The sequence below is a fragment of the Ursus americanus genome, chromosome 5, assembly GCF_024610735.1.
Source record: "Ursus americanus isolate L20-20 chromosome 5, mUrsAme1.1.p, whole genome shotgun sequence".
Classification (NCBI taxonomy): domain Eukaryota; kingdom Metazoa; phylum Chordata; class Mammalia; order Carnivora; family Ursidae; genus Ursus; species Ursus americanus.
In genome coordinates this window covers 15108217-15130114 of record NC_142131.1, presented here as the reverse complement: position 1 = coordinate 15130114, position 21898 = coordinate 15108217, and the positions used below count along the sequence as shown (strand labels likewise).

The 21898-nt window shown below is 38.1% G+C and overlaps 1 protein-coding gene across 11 annotated transcripts in view; it reads right to left on the bottom strand.

Moving 5' to 3' along the window:
• The window catches only part of MCTP1 (multiple C2 and transmembrane domain containing 1), a 501045-nt gene that overhangs the window by 179601 nt on the left and 299546 nt on the right, over positions 1 to 21898 (bottom strand). For 6 of the 11 annotated variants that reach the window (XM_087861972.1, XM_045796262.2, XM_087861974.1 and 3 more), the window contains 2 exons: positions 15268 to 15438; positions 11793 to 11923 (listed from right to left, as the gene is read on the bottom strand). In XM_087861972.1, the coding sequence (XP_087718098.1) occupies positions 11793 to 11923; positions 15268 to 15438 (302 nt within the window). Of the gene's footprint in view, positions 1 to 11792; positions 11924 to 15267; positions 15439 to 20493; positions 20572 to 21898 lie in introns of all 11 variants that reach the window. The other 5 variants (XM_045796258.2, XM_045796260.2, XM_045796261.2 and 2 more) reach the window with 1 other exon arrangement.

Genomic DNA, 21898 nt, shown 5'->3' with positions numbered 1-21898 from the left:
AATTCCACAAACCAAACAACTAAGAGAACAAATTCATCTTATAGGCAATGAAATATCATTCCTCAAATGTATCACCCCCCCCCAAGAGTCTTCATTTGATGCTAGAAGGCAGATAATCTAATCTATTTGAAATTGTCTTCCAAGGAACACTAAGGGGTACCTCAAAATTTGCCATGGAGGGGAGAAGGGTGAAAAATAGTGTGTGGATGTGGACCCTTCTCTCTGGTTCAAAGAACAGCTCCTCGTACGTCCGTTTCATATTGATGTTCCACTTGTAGGTTTGGTAGATACATCTTTCATCCTCTTAGATTCTCCTGGAGCCACAGCCTCCTGGATCCTCTGCTGCCTGCTTTGCTACAGCTGTGACTTTGTCTGTGCCTTCCCAAGGGACTGCTTTTCTTCCCAGCACCATAACCAATTAACTGTGCTTGGTTCTTCTTCCCAGCACCATAACCAATTAACTGTGCTTGGGTCTTCACGCAGCTTTCACCTAGGACTGGCTCAAGGTTCACTTACCAAAATAAGCCGGGTGCTCCACTTGGCTGCCACTGTGCATCTAGGCCCAATGGCCACAAGCCCCAAGTTTCTGGCTTCTAAGACTGCTTCTACGCTTGGATAAAAAGCCACACTGTGGGTTGTGGGATCTGGCTCCCTAATCACTGGTCAAAGAAACTAGATGAAACAATGCAGAAGTGTCTTCTCGAGGGGTGAATTGAGATTGATGGAATAGGAGATAGGAAGGTAACTCCTCATACCTCCTTCCCTCTCACAGAGTGCTTCAAAGTGTGAGTCTCCATACAGCCTGTCCACAAGTGGCCAAGAGGGTGCACAGCAACCAGCTACGTCTCTGAAACACAGGGGCCCTCCCAGGAACATACTGCCTTGTGTTACCTCCTAGTCTTCCCTGTTTTACCTTCTTTCTTTCTCCCCTTCAGTGCTTGGGATTGTACCTTCCAATGAAGTATCAGCACTTAATCATTGCCTCAAGCTCTGTTCTTAGGGAATCTGGTGAAGGCAAAAACCATTGATACAATTCAGTCCCCTCAATAACAGATATCTACAACACAAACCTGTCTGTGCTCCTCCCCTCGGTTCCCACCACCCATGAAATCCCCTTGGCGAGGCAGTGGTGCCCTTCCTGACCTACCATCAGCTCATGTGTCCCTTGCAGACTCACACTGACTGCTGAAGTCATTCCAGACAGCTTGTGATTCTCCCACCACCCATGCGAGGGCTTAGACCTGTTTCTTTGTGTTTGGACAAGGCAACCCCTTTGCCTGAGATGATGTGTCTATCTTTGCTTGCCAAATTTTTACCCATTCTCGATGAAATAACCTGCAGTTGTCTTTCTCTGCCGGTATCCTGAGACATCTCAGTGGCAGGGGCCTAGCACAGCACCTGGAATATAGTTGGTGCTCTAAAGTACTGAAGTTCTTATAGACAATATAGAAATCAAGAGAGACCAAAAATTTACCCATGCTGACAGTGGCAGAGCCAGGACTAACGTGCAATGTGCTCATTCTACCACCTTATATTGTCTTCCTAGAAAGAAAGGGATTTGATTTCTTTCAACACTTCTTTCACTCACTCATTAACTCATTTATGCATTACTTATTTTTTAAGTGCCTTATGTGGCAGGCTCTGTTAGATTCTGTAGACTCGGTCATTGCTAAGCCTTCTGGTTTCTCATTTCCTTTTTCCCAGAACTACCATAGACTTAGCATGTTGTTCTGAACAAAGTTCAAATGGCTTCAGAGTCCGTGGCCAGGGATTCAGCACACGAAGTTTTTTTTTTTTTTTTTTTTAAAGATTTTATTTATTTATTCAACAGAGATAGAGACAGCCAGCGAGAGAGGGAACACAAGCAGGGGCAGTGGGAGAGGAAGAAGCAGGCTCATAGCGGAAGAGCCTGATGTGGGGCTCGATCCTGGATCACCGGGATCACGCCCTGAGCCGAAGGCAGATGCTTAACCGCTGTGCCACCCAGGCGCCCCTCAGCACACGAAGTTTTAATAAAGCTTATTCATTAGCATTCTGATATTATGCAAGCCACTTAGAGTTTTGTACATCAGCTTTCCTCATTTATCAAATGGAAATTTTTTTTAAAAAATGCCTTCTTTTGGGGTGCCTGGGTGGCTCAGTCAGTTCTGTGTCTACTCTTGCTTATGGCTCAGGGTTGCGAGATCCAGTCCCATGTCAGTCAGGCTCTGCACTCAGCTCAGAGTCTGCTTGAGATTCTCTTTCCTTCTCCCTCCCCCACTTCCCCTCACCCTGCTTTCTCTCTCAAAAATAAATAAATAAGTAAATAAAAATTTTTAAAAAATGCCTTCTCTTTGCATAGAGTTGTAAGAACACAGGCATAATAGGTGAGAAAGTACTTTAAAAAGTTGAAAGTACTATCTAAATATAGTGTGTGATTTTATTAGCACATATGACTTGGTTCAAAACTGGAAAATTTAAAAACTCACTATCCCTGCTGAACCCAACTCATCAATCAATCAATGAGTCAATCAGAGAAAGACAATTATCCTACGGTTTCACTCATATGTGGGATATAAGAAACAGCACAGAGGATCACAGTGGAAGGGAGGGAAAACTGAGTGGGAAGTCATCAGAGAGGGAGAAAAACCATGAGAGACTCTTAACTATAGGAAACAAACTGAGGGTTGCTATAGGGGAGGGGAGAGGGAGAATGGGGGTATTTGGGTGATGGGCATTAAGGAGGGCACATGATGGGATGAGCACTGGGTGTTATACTCAACTGATGAATTATTGAACACTACGTGTGAAACTAATGATGTACTATAAGTTGGCTAATTGAATTTAAATAAAAAATCAATCAATAGAGAATCAAAACAGATTCAAAACTGAAGATTTCAGAGCTACTTTCTCTCATTCCACAAATGGGGAAATTGAGACTCCGAGAAATTAAATGATGGCAAGAACTGGAACATTCCTGACTTCCATACAAAAGCCTCAAGTTCTTTGTGCTTTCTAAAAACTGTATGCATTTATTTAGCCACATGAAAGAAATAGGTCACATTTATTTGGTGACATTTCTCTCTAAGAGTTAAAGAGTAAAATTTCAGTGTTCTTACCATCTTTTTCCTCCTTTACCTTTCTGTCTGCTATTTCTGAACCAGTGACCAATGATATTCCTCCCAGATGAAGCAGTCTTGTGCTTAGCACCCTGGATACATACACATACATACATGTGAGTACCCTGGGGTGCAGGAAGTAAATGTTAGGACTATTTGAATTTTTTTTTTTGTAACTTAAAAATAGGACAAGAATCAAGCTTTTTAAGTATTTGATATGTGCATTAACACAGGTGGTCCTTGCACCAGATATATCACTTCTGGCCTGCAAGTATTTTGGAAAAGAGTAGGAGCTGTGTAACATAGAGGGGCTGGCAGCGGCCCCCTTACTTGCTGACTTGCTTTCACTGAATTGCAGTTCATAGATGCCTCGTTAAGTGGATTTACGGATTATATAATCTAGTTTTAACTGAACTAATCCTCACAAAATGGACAATTGGCTTTAAAAGATCCCAGTAAAGAAACTGTGGGTGGAAGATAATGCTAATTGAACAAGCACAAGCGAGCAGAATGATAAACAAGAAGGTGCCGAACCACGAACCACTTCTCCCAGCTGAGCCCCGTGTCAGCCACCTTCTGACTGACGAACCAATGGTGGTATAACCTGATCTCACACGAACTCAGCCAAAACAATTCCAAAGTAACAAAGTATAATATTTGCAATAGTACACCTACGTTAACAATAAACTTCTGAGTGTGTGCTGTGCCTTCCAAGTGTTAGCTAATGATACTATGAAGCCATCATGATTAGCCAAGACACTTGAAAACAAAGCCTTCGGAACAGGCAGACAAACCTCTACAGGATTCCTTGGGCAGGGGGTAATTTTAAAAAACATATATTTTACATAATTTTGACCTAATCTAACAATAAAATTAGAGCTGTTGAGATTTTGTAATATATGAGAACTTTTTTCCATTCATAAAACTAATATGTAATATATTATAAACTTTCATATTGTAAATCAATATAATACGTGATTCTTTAGAATCTCTGCATTTTAAAGATTTCAATACATAACCACTAAAGAGTTTTCAAGTTTCACAATTACGCAGTTTTTACACCACCTCTGACATTACAAAATGCTAATACTAATCTTGCCTTTCTGTTGTCGGAAGTTTTCACTGTTTGACTATCTTTGGGGAGATTGCTTTATCAGAGCATACTTCCACAAACTTGTGAAATTCTTCATTCACTGTCTTGAAGGTAAACTATTTAATATGCACACGGTAGCACATGAAAACTGTCTTTGGAAGCTTTGCCCACTGTATAAGAAACACTGCATTGAGTAGGAACTTTTGCAAGAAATCTCCAGAAGAAAAGAATAGTAACCCATGAAAGAAAACAGATTGAAATCTTAATATATTTGGCTTAGGTTGATTTTATGAAAAACCACGACAAGAATCAATGACACATTCCATTCCCTTCTTAAATATTGTCGATCTCCCTAATGAAATATTTCACTCAATCCTTAGGAAGAAAAATGGTGAAATGATTTCATGAAAAAACCCCCTTCAGTTTAGAATTTTCTGACTAGCTGTCTTTGTGCTTTCAAATGACTAATGCAGGAGGATTGTTTCCATTCTATATGGGAAGTAAAAGAGTCATTGGCGAATTAGTATCACAAATAGGAAACATTGCAAGTTAGAATCCACAGAGGGTCAAATGCAATGACCTTCAACCTGCAGAGAACATTAATGTGGCTACCATCCAAAGTCAAAGGCTGTTTTCCCCACTTGCCACACTACTTACACATCCCACATTCTCCTTCCTTCTGCATTAAATACAGAGTTACACATTTATTTTTTATGGTTGTAGAATTTGGAAGCATTTGTTCTTTATCCAGAACTTGCCCATTTGGAATAAGTTTTTCTTATCAAACATCATTAATAAAAATTTTGTTGAACTAGAGCTCTCTAGCGAAGCTTACATCTGTAGCACTTTGCTGTCATGGACAGTTCCAATGCCTAAGCCCTCATCACAACGCAACAAATAAACTCAGTAGCAATTCACCAACCTAAAATATATGTACCCCAAATCAATGCCACTTTAAAGATAAACAAGCGTTTTGCACACTAATAAATAACGTTATAAATCTTGCTATATTGGATTGCAAATAACTCCAACTGAATAAGATTGCTTGACACAGGATTTACTTATTCTGCACATTCATAAAAACAACTTGTTCTCTGACAGCACTCATTCTTGGCAATTTACCGCAGCTGTCGGCAGCCAATTTGTTCAGATTACTGCTCTGCATAAAAGTGTAACAATCATGAGGATTTATTAGCTGATTATCGTAAAGGTGGCAGTCCGTCTTGCCTGCCAAAATGCAGGTGATCAGAAAGTTAAATAATTACATGCAGATTAACATTATTTCACCTTCACTTGATCGTTGTAGTTCAGCGACAGGTAAAATTTGTTGTTCCAACTTGCACTATTGTATATACCACTTAAGTTGGTTTACTGACTACTTGGCATTTTATTGAGCACTTAATGGCGTTAGACCATTTTGAATACAAGACCAAAGTGAAAAGAGCGTGGACTTTAGAGTCAGGAGTTCTGGATTTGAATCTCAGGTCAATCACCCCAGATTCATACTAGCTGAGCAACCTCTAAATCTCCTTCTACCTCACGTTTTGCATCTGCGAAACTGGCATAATACGAACCACTCCAGTTATCCCCTAATATTGAGCTAATGTAATAGTGCCCTATTCATTGTAGGACATCGATATTATTGTTTCTTTCTATTCATGGTAAATTTATTTTTTGTGTGTAAAATTTACTAACCAGATGGCATTAACTCCCTGGATATTAGAATGATGAAGAAGTTATAAGTATCTTGGTAAATGTATAGGCTACTTAAAAAAAAATGCAACAATTTAGTATTTTTCAAGTATAAGTGTTATTCAGACACTTTTACACTCTAACTCAGTAATTCTCCCTTTTTGAGTTATGTACAAATACACTGAAATTTCATACCTTCCGCTAAGTCATGTTGTTCTAATTGCCTTTGCATTAACACCTATTGTCAAGTTATGTATTTACAGTTGACCCTCGAACAATATGGGGGCTAGGGCACCAACCCCCTGCACAATTGAACTTCTGTGTATGACTTTTGACTCCCCCCAAATTTAACTACTATTGGCCTACTGTTGACCAGAAGATGTACTGATAAGATGAACAGACGATCAACACATATATTTTGTACAGTATATGTATTATATGCTATATTCTTACAATAAAGAGGGCCAGAAAAAGGAAAATGTCATTAAGGAAATCAAAAGGAAGAGAAAATACACTTACAGTACTGTATTTATTGGAAAAAATCTGTGTATAAGTGGACATGTGTAGTTCGAGCCCATGTTGATCAAGGGTCAACTGTACTTAGAGAAAGAAGAGCCATAATTTCTGGTATTAAATCAAACTTCAGGTATTTCAATAAAAATCTGGCAAATAATTTATAAAACACCTCTTGTAAGCCATATACTTTTCTAAGCATTGGGGATGCAACAGTGAACAAAAACAAAACGCTCAAAAATCTCTGCCCTCGTGAAGACTCCATTCTAGTGGTGGGAAATAAATGATAAAATAAGTAAGTGAAATGTATATATGTCAAATGGTGATTAAGTCTATGGAGGAAAACACAGCAGGATAGGGGAAAGGGAATGTCAAGGAAAGGGGGTTTGGGTTTAAAATAGGATTGGTATGGATGCCTCCCTGATGTGACATTTGTGCACAATGCCTAAAGAAGGTGAAGAACAAGCCAGTTGGATACCTAAGAAAGAGTGTTACAGATGGAGGGGAAGGTTGTGCAGTGGGAGGGTGTCTGGTGTGCTTGAGGAAGAGCAAAGAGGCTGGAACAGAGCGAAGGGAGGGAGGGGCAGAACAGCAGAAGTTCAGGGCACAGCGATAAGAGGGCTAGATCATGTGAAGCACTATGGGCCACTATAAGGAGTTACCCATGTTTTGCCCAGATTAAGATGGGAAACAATTGAAGAGTTTTGAGCAGAGGAGTTAAATTATTTTATTTGTGTTATGTGGAAGGAAGAACAGGAGGCTATGCCTATTGTCCACATAAGAGCTGATGATGGTTTCAAAACCAAGAGTGGATTCTGAGTATATTTTGAAGGAAAAGTTGGTAGGTTGCTGATGGATTTGATAAGAGTGAGAGAAAGAAAGGAAACAAATAAGACTCCATGGTTTTTGGCATTAACAACAAACAAGGGAGAATTTGAAAGGAAGAGCAGACTTGGGGATATTGGGCATCAGAAATTTGACTTTGGACCTGCTAAACTGGAGAAGTCCATTAGACATCCTAGTGGAGAGATCTAGCAGACAGACGGTGTGGAATCGAGTTCAAGGAAGGGTTATGAAGTGGAGCTGTTTGTCATTCTCCATCTCAGACAGTATGGAAAGTACAGGAGTGGATGGAGACAGTATGGAAGCAGGTATAGACAGAGAAGATGCCCAAGGAGTGGGCTCTGAGGCTCTCCAGAGCTAAAACAGGAGGGAGATGAGGAAAATTCTGTGAGTGAGACCAAGAAGGAACATGTGATGAGGTAAGAGGAAAACAGAGTCTGGTGTTCTAGAAGCCAAGTGACAAATGTGCGTTAGGGTAAGGAAGCAACCAGCCAAGTCCAGTACTGCTGCTGAGTAAAGGAAGATGAAGGTTGAAAACTGGCTGTTGGATTTAACAACTTGGTGGTCACAGGTGACCTTGACAAGAACAGTTTTGGTGGATTGTTGGGGGGCATAAGCCTGACTGCATGGGTTCAAATGGGAATGACAGTGGGTAATGTTCAGTGTTAAATATTTTTTACTGTATCAACACTCCAAATTTGCAAGTGGCCCTTTCATTCATAGCCAGCCTTGTCTTTATACTGACGAAAAAAAAAAAAAAACACCTTTATTGAACATTTACAAAACACATTTTCAAAAATCATTCTTTTGACCAAAACTAGAAAATAAAGTAGGACAATAACAAAATTCTAACACAATAAACCAGTCTATGTAGATAATCCAATCCATACAAGCATTCTCAAGTTTAGGACTGAATTTAGATAGTTCCCTTAAAAAAAGTTATTAGCCATATGAAGGGACAGTGTTATCCTTCAGGGCCAACTTTAAATTTACTTACCAACCACCAGCCAACTCCCAGAATAATTTCTACTTTTTAAGTTAATACAGACATATCTTAATTATTCTCCTCACAAAAAAGAAATAATTGTGTGATGTGATAGAGGTGCTAACGAGAGCTACAAGGACAATCATGTTACAATGTATAAGTGTATCAAATCAACTATTATACACCTTAAATTTACATTGTTACATGTAAAAATATTTCTAAATAAATAAGTAAATAAAAAACAAAAAGTTAATAGGACACAAAATGTTGCAATGATAGCTTGCAAAACAAGGCAGAAGACCAGGATGAATTTTACTGCTGTTACTTTACTCCTAGAACTCTCACTTATAAGTCAATTCTCATCTAAACCACCCTAGGAACCCAGGAATTCTATTACAATCTGCATTATTTCCACCATTACTACACAATCTTCATATAAACACAGTGACTTTACCCTGCCTACCACTTAGATATAATAATATCTTTCTTTTCAGTGGCAGAATGTGTTTAAAGTATAATTTAACATATTATGCTAACTGAAATAATCAATCAGAGAGAGACAATTATATGATCTCACGCGTATGTGGAATTTAAAAAACAACAGAGGATCATAGAGGAAGGGAGCGAAAAATAAAACAAGATAAAATGAGAGAGGGAGACAAACCGTAATCATAGGAAACAAACTGGAGGGGAGGGGAGTGGGGGAATGGGGTAATTGGGTGATAGACATTAATGAAGGCACGTGATGTAATGAGCACTGGGTATTATATAAGACTGATGAATCTACCTCTGAAATTAATAATACACTACATGTTAATTAATTGAATTTAAATAGAAAAATAAAGTACCACTTAATAAACATAAACCTAGGAACTTAAGAGTTTCTGGTGCTATCTGGACACTGAATAGATTTTAAACGGTGATTTACCATAGTCATTTCCTTTTTCTGCAATGGGCATAATTGGTTAAATTAGCAGAGTGAGTGTACAAAAAAAAGTTTTACTGAACATTTGTGATTACCTCAAAATTTGACAATAACTCCCTTTATTGTGTAAAGGGGTTTTAACTGATACTCAGAAGCTGTCCTAGGAGTCATCTTGTGGACACCTGTAGTCTGGGGTACCCTAAAATTTTTTGGCTCAAATTGCTTTTATACGCTATTATGTATAGCATATGACCAAACATGGATTTTTTTTTTTTTTAAGTGAGGCTGATGCCAGGTAGGTTTTTATTATATTTAGAAAAAAAAACGTAACTTGAAATAAAAGTAAGTCATTCAAAATAAATAAGAATTAAAAAAAAAAAACACCCAATAACTCTTTAGTGGTAGCATTTGAACTCACCACCCCAGTTTTAATATAACCAAGATACTGGAAAGCAGAGCATAAAGTTGTGCCCATCAAGGCAATGCAGGTGATGGAGCCCAGGGCTCCTTGATTCTTCTTGCTGGGTTCTCCTGTGTAATAATCATGAATATTAACAACTCATTTAACAATCCAGGCAAAGCCCAAGTGAGAAACTATACATACACGGTAACACTTCCCAGAGCTAGAAAAATAAAAAGGGAGAATACACATCCAACTAGATTACTGGTTCATTATAAATGGAGATAATTCAGGAACAGCCAGATGGAAGAGATACCTAGGCAAGGTATGGGGATAGGGCCCAGAGCTTCCATGGCCCCTCAGGCACGCCCCTCGCCTAGCCCCTCCACATGCTCGCCAACCACAAAGCTCCAAAGATGATTTTCTTCTCTCCCAAATTTCGGAAGACCTCCTTAGCTCCCAGTTATCTAGAACAATCCCTGTTCTCTTCAGATCAGCCAATTGTCACTGCTCTCTCAAAATTTGCCAAATTATGGACAAACCCATAGAAACAAGGTGAGATGAGATAAACAGGTTCACCTCTCTGCCAACCATTTCTGTAATATAATTAGCCATGGCCTTGAAGAACCCATAATATTATCAAGTGGGGAAAAGGGAAAGGTCAGTACCAGATGGGCTGCGAAATTGTCATAATTTCTAAATTTGGAAATAATTTTCAAAGAAAAAATACATAAAAAGATATCTGTTATTATGGGGGGAAACAGAAAAAGGGATAAGAGTTATTTCATGTGCTATGGACTCAGAAGCACAGGAAGGCAGTACATGGTAGCAATTATTTCCTTATCTTACTAACATAAGAAAGTATGAATATACAGTAATGAGACTGAGGTAGCAAGTTACACATGACAGTCGTTCTGATTATCTTACGGTAACCAAGTATGGCTAATGTTGCTCTAAAGGATGAAAATGAATTAGTTATTTAAGAAGAACTAGAAAGCACGAACTTGAATGAGCTCAGAGCATGTTGAGGGAGACAGAAACATAGACATATAAGCAACCATAATGATATATAGTCAGTGTATTAACAGATGTATACTTAAGCTACTTACACTGATGATATATCCCAAAGAGAACAAGGTAGAACTTCAAGAAAACTCTGAAAATAATGTTTTACTTAAAGGAAAAAATATGCAACGAAGGCCTGTCCTTTTAAAAGGATTGAAAGGTAACACAGTATTAGGTTACAATAGTTTTTTCCATTTTGTTTTATAAGTAAAACATTACGGGTTAAATGAAGCTAATCTTTAACCTCTCACTTTATAATCCTACAAAGAAGACTGTTGTTTAAATAATATATTTCAGAACAACAACAACAACAAAAACAAAGAAGCAAACACGTTGGGTTGGATTCTTGCTTTTCTAAAACGAAACGCCCTTGATTATTATTTGTATGTATTCATTTCTTCAGCTGTATGTGTAGAGACTTGGAATTCATGTGAACTGCAATGAAGAAAGAATATTCTAAACTAACAAACTCTTCTGTACGCTATGCTTTATTTTAGTATTGGTGGGTTTTGATGTGTTTCACCACAAAGGCACATACGTATCAAAAAATAAAAATAGGTTTTAAAGCAAGAAAACAATTCATAGAATTCAAGCAGTCATTCGAAATAACCTTGTCTTTGTGGAGAGATGCCATTAAGCCTCAGAACACCCCTTTCTTCACTGGATTATTAGATTAACATGGATCTGCCTCACTTACATGTTGCCATCACTAAAACTTGAGAACTCTACAGATTTATGAACTCCTAAGAGATTATAAAGATTTTCTACCTTGTAGGGAATGGTAGGAAACAATGCATTTTATGGTCTCACAATACGCTTTATAAAAGTAATATGATCTCAGACCACTTTACAGACGATGACTGTGCTCTTTAAGTATCTTGCATCAAATGAGATTCCTTTTTCTCAATTCCCATAACTTTTACACACAATGTTCTGACACCTGGAGAAAATTTCTATATATCAAATTCAGATGGTCTGTCCATCAACTGGTCAAAACTGCCACCTACTGGTCAGTCTTCAAATCTATTTTTCCCTTCACCCAAGCATTGCTTTACCATGATCAGATCCCTTCCTTCAAAATGGTAAAGATCAATTACAACAACCAGACATAAAGCAATTATCCTTTTAACAACATTCACCATCTCTAAGGTGAACCAAAAATACCAAATTATACAAACCTGCCAATAAAATCATCCCTTTTCCCAGCGTCTTTGTCCCAGGCAGTGATATCAATGATTCCGCCTCTTTCCTCATACAGATGAAAATCAAATTGTTCCCTCCACTGAGGATTCAAAGTTTTTGGCATAATCTGGAAAACAAAAAAAAAAAAAAAGTAATTGTTGTCTCATAAATACCAGTCTTTGAAAAAATTTTAACTCGAGGCATTATATCAAAATTAAGGTGCTATCTAGAAAAGCATGTGTGAGATTTGAACAAAAGCTTCCAGAAATGATGGAAATGAGTCATTAGATGTCTAGCATCTTTAATGCATATCATCTGAAGGAACCCTCGAGGATATGTCCTGAAAACCAAAGGACACCTCTTCGTCATCTTGAATAAGAGATGAGATGTATGAATTATACAGAAGAGGCAAATAGTCTATAAGTGAAATAGCTCACTCAAATACTAGCATTTATTTTACATAACTGGTTAATGCACAAAGACATAACTCGCAGTCTGTCATCTCATAATAAAAAGAGATGTGGATTCCCAGGTTTTTTTTTTTTTTCCCTTACTCCCCTCATACGTGGGAATTCTGAGCTGAATACGTGGAAAAAAAAAAAAAAAACCCAGACAAGGAAGTTCTATGGGGGCAGGAAGAAACAGCAAGTAACTTTGGGGTGGTCGGGCAAACATTTATGTTAGAATTATAGCATTGATGTTTCATCCCCATTTTATATCGAGAAACTGAGACCTAGAGTTTAAGTGACCTACGTTCTAATATCTAGACTCTAACTCTTTGATTAGAGCCTCAGGTCTCTTTCCCCAAAACAATATGCCAAAAAGTGTTTGTGACTTAATACAAGTGTGTGTGTATAATCTTTATGTTGCAAATACAAAAAAAAGATACCTTATCCAAAGTGAAATTTTGTAACTTCAAGTATTCAGATAAGACACCTGGTAGAACCAATGAATAAAGTGACCCATGTTGATGTGCTTTGAGATTTCATTCACCATTGGGTTAAACAACATTCATATTTGTTTCCCTATTCTTTCTTTTTAGCAGGAGGGCATGCGGTGGTCTTTTCTCTTTTAAATGGATAAGAGACAGATCTTCAGATGTAAAGACTTTGAAAGCAATGGAGTATGTTATGTGCAAAGGTAATACAAATGAATCACAATTTTTAAAGTTCATAATCTGAAATTAATCAGCAATATATCATGAAAGAAAGAGCAAAGAGAGACACGTGTCCATAGCTGGGTTTCATATTTCATACCTAAAGAGCAGAACTATAAAAATAAGTAATGTTTTAAGCCTACCAGAACATGGAAATGATGTTAATTGATAAAGGACAAGATAGAAGTGGTCATAGGTACCTATTTTTGGAATCAGTAGTTTCTTTAAAATATGTTATTAAGTCCACGGCAGAAAAAAAAAGATGGCACTAGATGGATCCTATGATAATTCAAAACTCTCATTATTGGGCTCAGGTGCTCTTCTATGGTATTTTGGGGAATGGTCTGTCTTACTTATTTGGCCATTAAGAGCCTAATTTTTCAGTTCTCTTTTTAAGGATTGTCTTCCCTATATGATTTCCTTCGGGTCAGAAGTGGTACCTTTCCTTTCCATGTGGTCACTCAGTCAGCCTGCGAGCAGTTCTCACTGCCTGCTAATGAATCAGCTCTGTGATATTTCTAACTACCTAGTTACTGATGAAAACTTCCTGTGCCAGAAGGAACCTAGGCAGGCTATTCATCAAAAGTTCTTACGTTGGATGTGGAGAAAGGGGAACCCTCTTACATTGTTGGTGGGAATGCAAGCTGGTACAGCCACTTTGGAAAACAGTATGGAGGTTCCTCAAAAAGTTAAAAATAGAGCTACCCTATGACCCAGCAATTGCACTATTGGGTATTTACCCCAAAGATACAGATGTAGTGAAAAGAAGGACCACATGCACCCCAATGTTCATAGCAGCAATGTCCACAATAGCTGCGTAAGGAGCTGAGATGCCCTTCAACAGACGAAGGGATAAAGAAGATGTGGTTCATATATACAATGGAATATTACTCAGCCATCAGAAGATATGAATGCCTATTATTTGCATCAACATGGATGGAACTGGAGGGGATCATGGTTAGTGAAATAAGTCAAGCAGAGAAAGACAATTATCATACAGTTTCACTCATATGTGGAACATAAGGAATAGCATGGAGGACATTAGGGGAAAGAAGGGAAAACTGAAGGGGGGGAAATCAGAGGGGGAGAAGAACCATGAGAGACTATGGACTCCAGAAAACCTCTGAGGGTTTCAGAGGGGAGGGGGGGTGGGGGGATGGGTTAGCCAGGTGATGGATGTCAAGGAGGGCACATGTTGTAATGAGCACTGGGTGTTATATGCAAATAATGAATCATGGAACACTACATCAAAAACTAATGATGTACTGTATGGTGACTAACATAATAAAAAAGAAGTTCTTGAAAATGATAATGTCAAAGCGAAGATATTCCCAACAAAGTGGAATGTGATTTTTAATAAAGACAGATATGATGAGTTGTCCCAAGCGATAAATACGAGCTATAGAAGCTGACCACTTAGGAGGTTGTATTTGTTTTTGCTGTGGTTTTTCAGTTTTTTAAAAGTTTTTATTTATTTGTATAAGTAACCTCTACACCCAACGTGGGGCTCAAACTCATGACGCCAAGATTGAGAGTCGCATGCTCTTCTGACTGAGCCAGACAGGGCCCCCCAAAAAGGTTGTATTTGAATACAACACAGATAAGACATGTGTCCCAAATAGAACTATGACCACTATGACCTTTACTAATTATTACTTCTAACAATAATATAATACTAATATGATTATCTAATATATTATTACTACTAATGTAACTGTTATTACACAATATACTTATTATTACTGCTGCTAGTCTTCTTTCTACTACTACTATTTATTGAGTATTTATTATGGATGAGGCAGTATTCCGAGCTTTTGATATGCATAACATATATTTATTCAATCTTCTCAATAACTTTATTAGGTAGGTATTATTTTATTTTTTTAATATATTTTTTAAAGATTTTATTTATTTATTTGTCAGAGAGAGAGAGTGCGCACAAGCAGGGGGAGCAGCAGGCAGAGGGAGAAGGAGGCTCCTTGCTGAGCAAGGAGTCTGATGTGGAACTTGATCCCAGGACCCTGGGATCATGACCTGAGCCAAAGCCAGATGCTTAACCATCTGAGCCACCCAGGTGTCCCTAGGCATTATTTTAATTCTCATTTTTACAGATGGGGAGATGGGGCAAGGTCACAGCGCACATTAAGTAAGAAATGCAACAATACAGTTATTGGTCTCGTTTGCTGACCTCATGTTTGAAAGAAGTTCTGTTAAGCATTTAAAAAAGTATCTAGCGTTTTCATCTCCCAAAGCATGGCCATTAACCAACCACTGCCTTCCAAATACGGACAGGAACACAAAAGAGATATGGTTACCTTGCTCTTGTACTTCTGATGCCCAAGCCGGAACTTCACATAGGGGTCACTCAATCCATTTGAATCCATTGCCTTGAGGTCTCGTCCCTCAATCAACGTGATGCTGACTATTCCTCTCCAAAGCTGTGATTTTCTGTGTACGTCTGAGAGACGTAAACTTTGGGTCTGAAACTTTTGGTAAAGGAAAACAGAGTTAGCCTCTTGAGTTTTAAACGAAAACACCTCATTTGGCATTACCCTTTCTCCTGTTATAATTTTTTGAAAATAAAACAAAGTACGCAGTTAAAATTAAAAAATAAACGTATTTTACAGATTATTTGTTAATTATAAAAACATCAATAAATGTGAAATTATCATCTGGTAAATTTAAGGTTGCCATTTAAAAGAGGTGAACGCTCAAAATAACGTTTAGTTTTCCAACTCTTAAGAATCACTAGATGTGGATACTTCAAGAATATCAGAGAACATTTGCCTATGTGTCAAATATGCCAGTGTCAAAATAAGTAAAAAATAAATATTATAACTACCAAAGGCCCCATCCATACTGTGATATTTAATTTTTAATTAGTTATGGTTTTTGAAGATCTTTTTTTCATGTTAAAAGTTGGTTTTAGTAATGGGTTTTAGTTGTAAGATTAGTTACGAGTTCTGTGCAGACAATTAAAGAACTTTTTCATTGTTACATTAGGAGACAACGGAGTTTCAGCTCACTAGAGAAGGTGCTGTAGAATAGAAAACGAAATCAATATACCCATCTGAGGTATCCTGCTTATACTGAAACTTGCATCACAAACTTTAAAAATTACATATGTGATTTATATTGGCAGGTATGTTTCTGAACTTACTTCTCATTCTAATTCTTGAACATGTTCCTTAATGATTTTTACTATGCTCAATTCAATATTCAAGCCAGTGAACAAAGTCACAATTTTTGAAAATTAGGAAGCCTACCAGAAATGGCTGTATAATCTCTTTGAACTAAACAGCACATACAACAAATCAAAGTAGCTAAAATGTTGAAACCTTCTCGATTTGGATTCAGAACCAAGGAGTACTGTAAAAACGGCTGTTTCCTTCATACTGTCAAGCATGTTTTCTTCACTTACAGTCATTTCATGAAGAAATTCAACATGTCTCTCCACCTCAAAGGGCTCCATTTCTAAATTATACATTGACTCGATTTTCAGCCTAATTCCGTCTACATTAACATTATAAAATTATAGCCTATTTTGTGTAACTCCCTCTCTCATTTTGAATCTCTGCTTTTTTTTTTTTCCTTACCACACTAATGCCGTACCCATTTTTATCTATCATTATCAAAAGTAATGCATTTCAGGTTGCTTTTATTAGGAGAATAAGAACTACATTCTTCAAAAGACAATACTCTCTATATTTGAACATTTTAATGGAAATCTTTCTAAATCACATCGCCTAGTTGCCTGCCTTGGTGACCAGCAAATTTTGCACAACATTGCCTGGTCTCTGCCTTATTAATATCAACACAGGACTGCACCTACACACCCCACACCACTGTGAGCTCCGAGGGCAGCATTCAAGCGTGTGCTGGGGTGCCCCGGACTTTCATGGGGCACCTGTAACTTCCACAGGACGCCATGGCCCACTTCAGCTAGAGTCCCTCCACTGTCTTCTGTTGTACACATTGACTTTCTGAATTGGCTTTTGTTTGAACCAAGGATTTCTCAGATTAAAAAAGTTTATTGCACCAAGTGAACTTGAAGGGGTTCTAAGATTTCATGCTACTTATTAATATATAATGCAATAGATAGCAGTGTATTTTTATTCATTTTGTTATTTATCTATCTATCTAACCACTTCTGCAGCTGCTGAGAGTGCCTCTAACTATAGACTCTAGAGAAACAGATGCTAAACTTTGGGTCTGAACTTTTGGTTAAGGAATACGAGTGGCAAAGAAGGAAAGAAGTGAATTTTTGTAAATAGGAAGAAACAATTATCTTAGCAAAGGCCAAGGAGTTAATAACAACCAACTTACATAGAGCTGTACAATTTCAAAGTACATATGTGTGTGTTATATCACTTGATTTCCACTAAAACCCTCTGAAGTACGAAGAGAAGCCCCGCTATTTCCATTTTAATAATGAGGAATTTGAGGCTCAGTGTGGTTTGGGCTAATAGATGTTGGATGTGTGACTACAACCTAGTATTTCTGACCTTTATTCCTGAGCTGCTCCCAGTATTGGTCTTTGGGTAGACACTCTCTCCTAAGTTTAAAAGGAATCATGATTTAAGTACAATGTTCCTAATGTTCCTATGATGTTTCAGGGAGGTGTGTTGTTATATTTGAGATGACATTCCAGTCTAGATTTTCCTGCACGGTTAATATGTGAAATCACCTTCTACTTTTCTCTTGTAGGAGCACATGCATTCATACTTACAAGATTTCAGCTTGCTGATGGATATACTTAATAACATTTTTTAGGCACTCTGGAAGTAGAAGTCATACATGGCACTCAGTCACATTATACCTGGGTACAATCTAGGCTATGTGGCACCTTCAATTAGCAATGCTAAGTTAGCTTCTCCAATGGTACCATGTCTAAAACCCTTCCTAGCTTGCCCCTCCCCCCTTTTCATTTCTCACATGAGAACAGGAACTTTACTTATAGAGTGGGAAGGAGAAAGAAAGCTTTCTGTGGGATCCTTCATGCTTTACAGAAACAAAATGAACTTCATGGAGGCTTTACCTACTGCCATTTTTTACAAAATGCTTTTCTATAACCTGGAAGAACATTCCTAAAATAAGTTGGAAAGCCAAGGGAGAGAAAGAGGGGGAATACCGTTTCACACAGACAGGGTTAATGAATGTGGGAATTAAGATGATCTGCATAAAAGGTTAACTGGGAAAAGGAGAGGAGGTCCCAAAGGCATAATAACAAGATACCATTTTAAAAGGAAAATTCCCTTCTCCAATATTTTTATTTGTTAAAAATGGTACTTTTCTAAAAAGAATCTCCACAAGGGGCACCTGGGTGGCTCAGTCGGTTAAGCATCTGCCTTCGGCTCAGGTCATGATCCCAGGGTCCTGGGATCAAGCCCCATATCAGGATTCCTGCTCAGCGGGAAGCTTGCTTCTCCCTCTCCCTCCACCCACCCCCTACTTGTGCTCTTTCTCTCTCAAATAAATAAATAAATAAAAATCTTTTTTAAAAAAGAAGCTCCATAATTCTTTTGTAATTTGATTAACGCATAGTCATTAAATAGATAAATATTTTGTCTAATTATAAAGAATAGGAACTTGAAATAAAATTATAAGGTAAAGGGAGAAGATAGAAACTTATACCACCAATACTCAGAGAGACAATGACTTAACATAAGGACCCACTTGCATCTTTCTAGGAATTTCTGATTATGTGACTTGGGCATGTTGCTCCCTCTCTGCGCCTCAATTTTCTTTCTTTTTTTTTTTCTTTTTTAAAGATTTTATTTATTTATTTATTTATTTATTTATTTATTTATTTATTTATTTATTTATTTTTATTTATCAGAGAGAGAGAGAGAGCACAAGCAGTGGGGAGGAGCAGGCAGAGGCGGCAGCAGACTCCCCACTAAGCAAGGAACCCAATATGGGACTCAATACCATGACTCTGGGATCATGACCTGAGCTGAAGGCAGATGCTTAACCGACTGAACCACCCAGGTGTCCCTGGGCCTCAGTGTTCTTACCTATGATTCTCTAGACTGTACTGCAGAGCTCCAAGTGTACTAAGGGCACAATTCTGTGGGGGGGGGGGGGTAAAGGGGCGGCTAAGGGTGTCTGGGGGAAGGAGGCCTGAATAGAAACCAGTATATTCCATAAACAGAAAAGATTTAACCTGCTTAAGATAGACATTTATCACTTTTATTAATTTTTTAAACCACAGTTTTGGGGAGCTCGTTGAAGGGGTGGTGACAAATGGAATTCCACAATTACGAAAAAAAAAAAAGAAACTTTGAAAACAACTAGCATTTATGCTCTTCAAGATACTTGCTGAGTCACTTGCTGCTCTGTTTAAAGTTTCCTTCCTCTGTGTAGTCAAGTTCTCAAAGTGTAGGCCACACACCAATGGCATCAGTGTCAACTGAGAGCTGGCTAGAAATTCAAGTTCTTTAGCGGCACCCCAGACCAACAGGATCAGAAGCTCTGGTTTACTCAGCCCTCACTCAAGGTCGTTCCGAAGAATGCTCCAGGGTGTGAACCCCTGCTTTAAAGTTCTAAGGGTCATAGGCACTGGTCTTCTTCTATATTCTGATTACTATAATTGTGAACATTACCCATTCTCTTGCATAGATACCATATATGCTAATTAAAGTCTTTTAGTCCTGTTTCTAAATTTACCGATTAGGAAAGCAGGTTAGTCTGGATGTTTGGAGAATTTAAAGAGAGAATCACGGGCCTATTGCAAAATGTGTGAAGTTCTTTTATTATTTCCTTCCTTTAGGGGTTTTTTTTTTCCTCATAGGATGTACTTAAATAATATATATTAATTGAAGTACTGATAATTAGTCATTCAAAAATTGCTTATTGAGCACCTAAATGGAAAGGAGTGTTAGATCCAAGAAATCCCTCAGTAAAATTAACGTATGAGAGCTGGGATTTAGTTATATGAGGTAATGTTTTCAATTATGTTCTTGTTGAAACAGAATTCTGTTTGAGGAAAGAAATGAGAAAAAAGAAGAAACAAAAACAACCTAGCTTCAAAGCGAAGAACCAACACTACAAAAGGAAGAAATAACCTTTGAACTTTTAAAGGAGTAATTCCCAAATTTTAGTGGGCAATTCGTTGAGATCAATGGGCCGTCCTGGATGGGATGCTGTTCTCGCACAGCTACGCCTGTATTTCCAGCGTGCGCCCCACGTGATCCGCACGCACGCCCAAGTTTGAGATTATTCTGGTGAGGAATATTCATTCAAGTTCAGACTTCTCAAGACGACCAAGACACCAGGTATCACTGCCAATTTGAAATTCTGAGGCAATTAGTCCATGACCTGTATCGTTAGTACGATTTTAGAATGGGTGAGTTGGCATCCCAAGGAGAACATTAGTTTATGTATATTATTCCTTGAAAAGGAATTCAAGATTCAATTCCTCTTCATATGTATAAAAGAGGTTAGGAGAGGGAATAGGTTTGCAGAACAGTAAATCAGCCATAGAGTTCCCAGTTCATGCAAGCTCAGAAGGAATAAACGGACTGAACGATCGGACTTACTTGTGCATTTTGGGAATAAGTACTCTGAAACTCTGCCCTGCAGAAGCCCAGGACAGGAAGAGCAGGCCTGCCGCACGTCTGGATGGAGATAAACGATCAGAGCTGTACGGGAAAGCTTTGTGCCCCTATCAACACCTCATTCCAATCAGTATTTAACATTACTTTTCAAAAACCCATTATTTGAAAAAAAAAAAAAAAGGTATTGGCTCCCCAAGTCACTGTCAGAAAATGTCTTCTAGCACGATGAAGATAAAAGCCAATGCAATAATACAATTTCCGGCCACCATTTTCTACAGTGGCCAAATACCACAGTGGTCAGGAAAAAAAAAAAAAAAAAAAGGACAGAGATTACACGGAAATGGACACTGCTGGAGTGTTTCAGGTTTTCGCTCATAAGCATGGTAGCAAAAAGAAACACAGGAAGAGAAATCATGCAAAGAGTCATTTCCCCAAGACTACTGCTTCAGAATATTTAGGACACTGTTTCCAACGTCAAAAAAGTAGTAAGATCCCACAAGATACACGTTACATGGATAGGTGACAACTGTGATCACGTTAACTGCAACCCACACGCGAATCTTCTGTAATGACTAAAGAGATATCTCTAAAGTAACAGAAATTTTGCCCCATGTAATTTGCCTCATTTTCTCTTTGTTGCCCTTGTGCCTGAGAAAACAGCCAAAAAGTCCCTTTGTCTCTAGGATTGAGAGCAGAAAGATATGGATTCAGAGAGACCCAGCTGAACAAGAAATACAGGAAGGAAATAATCATGATAAGCTCAAAGTTTGTATTAAATGACTACTAGAGCAGCTAGACAGTTTCCAAACAATGGTGTCATCATGAGCCGAGAACATCAGCAGAAGGGTTAGATTTGGCCAATCTGAAAGACAGGTTAGATCATACGCTAAGAAATAAGCATGTATCGAGCAACTAACAGTGCTAGGGTTTTCATACTCCAGTGTTTTTCATAACAGGCATTTTTAAGGTAAAGAAACTGAGGCACAGAGAAGATAAATACCCTACTCAAAGCCAAATGGTTAGTGATTGGTAAGGCTGAGATTTGAATCTATGGTTGCTGATACTTAACTGATCGTTTCCCCCAGTATATCTCATGCTCCGGACAAAGCCTAAGAAGTTCATAGTACAAAAACAAAAAAGGAAATCACTGGTACAAGATTCATTGAAATACTTTGACTCCTGTTTAGGTAAAATATATCCATGGGTATCAATTATGGAGAAAGTCTAATCAGGGGCTTGGAGGAAGCAAAAGTTGGCAGGTGGTAATAACTCTAGCATACATTGTTCAGTAGAGCATAGAGTTAACTGTGCTCCATCATGAATTATTGTCTAACATCTATTAATAAGGTGGTGAAGTTGTAGAATCTCATAAGTAAATTGAGAACAC